General features: G+C 29.9%; 1 protein-coding gene across 1 annotated transcript; it reads right to left on the reverse strand.

Moving 5' to 3' along the window:
- Nucleotides 1-3492: 3492 nt before the first annotated feature.
- On the reverse strand, nt 3493-4758 carry LOC149163563 (F-box/kelch-repeat protein At5g15710-like). The gene has a single exon (XM_089429169.1). It carries the CDS (start codon nt 4756-4758, stop codon nt 3493-3495), a length of 1266 nt encoding a protein of 421 aa, XP_089285295.1.
- Nucleotides 4759-5840: the final 1082 nt, after the last annotated feature.

The raw sequence follows: 5840 nt of genomic DNA on the forward strand, positions 1-5840 counted from the left end.
TTTAATTTAATTATTAAGTGGATAATCGAGATTTAATCTTAAAAACAGAGAATTAATATTTATCTTAAAAATAGTTATATCTGTTTTATTTTTCAATTTAATTAAAAACAAATATCAACAATACTTCTAGAAAATGATGCCTATTAGCATTTATTATCTATTTAATTTATATAATTATGCTAGTAGTACAATCTACACCATTTAAATACATATAAACAATAAACATCAAATAATTTTTGTTCCATATACTTTATATTAAAAATATTTTTACTGTTTTTTAATAAACCCCTTAAAAAAATGTAATACAAATCTAATAACCAAACTAACTTAAAAAATTATCTATCCAAATTTTAAATCAAACTTAAATATAAAATATGATCACTATTTTTTAAATCTTCATTTATAAATGATTCAATATCAACCTAAATTATTATATAATTTACAACTCATCAAACCTATATAAAATATCAATATTATACTAAACAGCTATATAAAATATCAATACCATACTTAACATTTAACACGAAAATGCTATCACTTTTTTATATAATTTACAACTCAACATAATAAACCTATATAATATATCTATATTATAGATAGCCTTTGACTCACCTTTATATTAAAGTTCAGTGCCGAAGAAATAGTGCAATTAGCACATATATTACATCTCGATAATTTAAACCATGTGGAGGTTGAATTTTTTAAATAGGCGTTATTTCAGGTATAAAATAAAAATACAAATGAAAAGTGTTATTATAAAAATATCTCAATTTAATTACATAACGTATTAATTACACACCTTATTAAATGGGTTAGGATGAACTTCAATAAATTTTTCTTTTCATAAAATCATATGCATTATTTTATGTATATTTATACTCATCATATTTATTCATAAATGTTCATTTTACATGGTTTAATTTATATTGGACAAATTACATTTAATTGTATGGACAAATTACATTCAATTGTATTTATTTTTTTATTGAGAATTTTTTTTATATATTTCTTTTATAAAATAATTTTTTAATAAATAGATTTTATAGTATCTGTAAAGCCATAAAATTTATATTTGGTTTTATAAAACAATTTTATTTTAATTAAAATTATTAAATAGTTTTTATTTCATTAAATTAAAATTTTTTTCCAAATCATTCTTTTACATTCATTTTTATATTTTCATTAAAACTTTGCAGTTTTTTAATTATGTTTAATTTATATTTTTGTGAATTACTCTTAAGTAATTATTTGGATTACTTCTTAATATCTCTTGCTTGAGTTTTTGTGGGGTTTTTTTCAATCTAAAAAAAAAAAAAAATCACAGAACACAAAATCATATGGGTTTTCCATATAGATTTATGGTCAACAAATCTATTCGCAAAAGTTGATTATACATTATTTGAGCTATATTGTGTAATTAGTGAAAATTGCATTCAATTGTATCCATATGTTTTACTATAATTTTTTTTGTATATATTTAATTTCTTCTTTCTAAGCACCACCTTTGATAAGAAATAGACCTTAGACTTCTCAATAGAGCCATAAAATTTGTAAGTCACTTGTTGAAGGTGTATATTGTGACCTTAATTATTTTGGCTCTAAATTCATTAACCATTTGTTCTCATTTCATCATACTTTTCACTATATCAACAAGTGTTTTGAGTTTATTTTTCTTGACTAAGGTAACTTTCTTATAATATAATTATTCTGGCTAAAAAGGTTTGTAAATGCATTTGATTTGTATTTTCATTTATTAATATCTTATATGAGGGTAAGAATTTTTCAACCACATTATCTTTTAACCATTTAAAACAAATAACTATATATAAATATATTTTAGTGGCAGAATGTCTCTAGTTTATAATTATGTTATAAAAATAAACACAACTAAAAAAATCAATAATAGTTTTTTTTTGTATTTAAATTCACTTTTACACTCTCTCACCACTTATCATTTTGAAAAGTAAAGTGTATATTTATATAATAGTAAATGAATTTGGGAACCACAAATGAGAATATATATTTGACAAAAGTATTAAAGTGAATATCTAAATGAAGATCAGGGAAACTTTGAAGGATGAAAATTTATCTTAAAGTTTAGAAACTTTCGGGAATTTTACTAGTCCCCAAGTTGCAAATTATAAAATGTTTGTTGATATTTTTGTAAAAACATACAAATTTCTAATAGTTTTATAAATGGCCTTGATAAAATTTTGGCAATTTTTAAGGTAAAAGAATTGTATACTATAGAATTTGGGCGAATCATTTTTTGAAAAAAATAGAAATTGGTAAAAAAAAAATTGGAAAAATCATGGAAAATGAGCCCAGTTGGGAATATTAACCCCTAGAATTTTCCATGATAAAGATATAAAAATTTTCATCCTTATTATAATTTTTGTATAATATTATTATATTAATAATTAAATAGTGATTAAAAATATTTTAAATTAAAAATAAAAATGTCAAAACTTCAACATTAATAAGAAGAAATATATTTAACAATTTTCTAATTATGTTTTATCTTTTATAATATTTTTATAAAAAAATAATTAACATAATAAAAATAAAAAATAAAATTTAAATTTGATTAAAAAAAATTGATAAAATTATTTATTTATAATATAACATAAATTATTAAAAAATAATGATATTTTTAATACACAATATAAATTGTTTAAAAAAATTGTAATATATGGAATAATAGATTTCTTGTGCAGTTTAATTCTAAAAATGTATAGAATCATTATTTTGAATTTAAACTTACTATTCATTTAAAAAGTCACATATTCTTCACCATTACACCATTGAATGGTTAAAATGAAATAATTAATATAAATATAGAATAAAACAAAATATTTAATTCATTATTATCCTACATAATCTCATTCATCAATTATCTATTGAAAATAGATTAATATATACTTAATCTTATCCGATACATCAATATATACTTATAATCTCATTCATCAATTATCTATTGAAAATACATTAATATATACTTAATCTTATCCGATACATCAATATATACTTATCTTACAGTGCAAATTGTTCAAAAATAGAATATTAGGAAACAAAATAGAGCTTTTAACGCAAGTCAACACAGGAGCTTTTAACGCATTTAAAATGTCCAAGTACATAAATATAGAACACACTTGGTCCAAGAAATCATTCAGCCATTTGAAGAGACTTCAGTGTATAGCTGTCTTTCCCTCTCACAGATTAATTACGATACAACCCCACAACCAATACCTCACTGAATTCAATAAATTGCTTTCAATACAGGTATATCAATTATCAGAACTCATAAATTTACAGCACTTAATGACTACTGAAATTATTAAATTTTGTCTGATCTTTGATGGATTTTCGCTCTAGGCCTAGCTGCTACATCCAAAGCAGCTTTTTACAATAGGCTCTGCAGCCAGGATCCATTGCTGTGTTACGATTTTTCTTTCAGACTGACAATAAAGCTTGCAATTAAAACACTTTGAATCAGACTTTGTAGTTATGTAGGCTGGGTTGAAAGGCAAGGCTCCTCAGATGTAGGTTCTTGCGACCCTGGTCATGCGGATCAGGACAGCTTATATGTAACCAACTCCATGAGCCGTGGGTGACACTGTAGACAACTACCTGTAGACTCCCATGAGCCCTGAAACATATCTTGTCTCCCACTCCCACGCACTCAAACCACGTGGAGCACGAATCCCTCCGAAACTGTCGACACACAGAGTCAGGCATCCTCCCTATCTCCTTCCAAGAAAATCCATCACCATCATCAAAACCTGCATCCTTGTGAAGAAGCTCCCACATCCTCACTTCTTTCAGGACGTGATTCTCTTCTATGCCTCCAACCATCACTATTGATGATTCACATGCTACCAATCGATACCATATATTGGATCTTGAATCAGGTACATCAATGGCTACTGACTTTCCTTCCCGGAAGTGGTACGCCATGATACCGTCCGGCACCGTCAAGCAGAACAAGAAACCTTTGCACACAAACATCTCATCGTTCCTGATCACCAGACCATGAGGCAAACTGCCTCTAACCTTCCACGACTTTGTTGATGAACTATACACTTCTGCTATTACGCCGTCCTGCCTCGTCTTGCCCACCACCACGACCTCGTACGTGCCCGGATCGTCCCCCGCTACGATTGTCTTGGCCATCACGCTGCTCCCTCTGAGCATCGCTGGCAGAGTAAAGCACGTCCTGCTGAGCGGATTGCAAACGCACATCCGCGAGAACGAACTTCCAAAGGTGATTGGATAGACGGGGACGTCCACCAAAAGCAGCCCTGCCGCCGATCCTCTGTAGCTCACAGCGCGAGTATCCGGCATAAATGAGAGGGAAACTGTTTGCCAGGCCTGGCTGGTGAAAGAATAGAGCAGAAAACCCATCCGAGTGTTGGGCATACACAGAATAAGGCACGGTTGTCCACCGCCTGATTCTGCCCACAGACGACCGATATGCTTGGATGACAAAGCATCGTTCCAACACTTGCAGACGCTACGGAAACGAAAAACGCAATCGAGGGGCAGCCGTGCCAGCAGAGACTCTACCAAATGTTGAGGCAGTTCAGACCAGATTGATCCATTGCCGGCTGAATCTTCTAAATCTGCAGCCATTGACCACTGTTCAATGCCTTCTAAGAACTTAGTATAGTGAATGGCCGTTCTGATGAGTGAGGCCCATTCCAAATAGCGGTGGCCACAGATACCACATCCTTTCACATCATTAGAATCCTCTATCATTGACCATAAAACCCCTAAAAGTAGACACTATTATCACATTTCTCTTTGGTATTACGTCGAAATTGAAGGCGTGAATTTGACGGCTTTATTTAACTATTTATTTTACCTTTTGGATTTTTTCCCAATTTGGCCAAACAATTTTTTTTAATAATAGTTTAGTCCAAAAAACATTTAAAAATTTATAAATCAAATTTATAATTCTAAAAAAAATTTTATCAATTTTCATTTTTAGCCCAACAAAACCTAAAACAGTTGAACAGTGGCTACAGAGAAATTTGTCTTGTCGTTTTCATAGGCTCTAGTTTTGGGGCAAGGCTAGTATTCCCCCACACGCGCCCAGGTGGCATGAGTTGTGAACACGTATTTAAAAAGCATTTTGCTGGCATGTGGGCTGTGTGGCATGTTACAAGTGCAAAGATAAAACAACATACCAAGATTTCACTTACCTTTAAAAGTTGGGGGTGACGACACAACAAATATAAAAGAAAAGAAAATGTCAATCTAATTCACATGGCAGAGTTGGCCCATAAAAGGTATCTTTAATTTTAAATCTGCATTCGCAGTAACTGAGGCCAAAAGGTAGACAATATTTTTGGTACAACGTCAGGAAATGGAGAACCTTCTTGGTGCAGGATATGGTGTCAGCGGGGCCATGACGTTTTGATTAGTTCGGATTTAAACAAATATAACGGTAAACGCATCATCTGTCATCAAAGTTGACAAGGTCTAGCCCGCTGAGATATATGTGGAGGAAGAATAGAGTAAGGTACTTCTTGGTTTGTTTTCATAACTTTCGTATTAGTTTTGGAACTAGAGTTGTTATGAGCGTTTCATGTGAACAATAAGGGTACTATTAGCGAAATATTTTACTTTTTATTAGCTAAGTGTTCCACTTTTTTTTAGGGTTTTTCTACTAGGTTTCACAAATGTATATATACATGTATATATAAATATGGCGTGTTTTTATATATTAGATAGGTTTCATAAATGTATATATACATGTATATATAAATATGGCGTGTTTTTATATATTAGATGATAGCTGGTGTAATTTTGGGTATTAAAGTACTTACAATTTTATG

Source organism: Pinus tabuliformis, chromosome 5_1, assembly GCF_031772625.1.
Source record: "Pinus tabuliformis cultivar Carrire ecotype Pingquan chromosome 5_1, CPIR1, whole genome shotgun sequence".
Classification (NCBI taxonomy): domain Eukaryota; kingdom Viridiplantae; phylum Streptophyta; class Pinopsida; order Pinales; family Pinaceae; genus Pinus; species Pinus tabuliformis.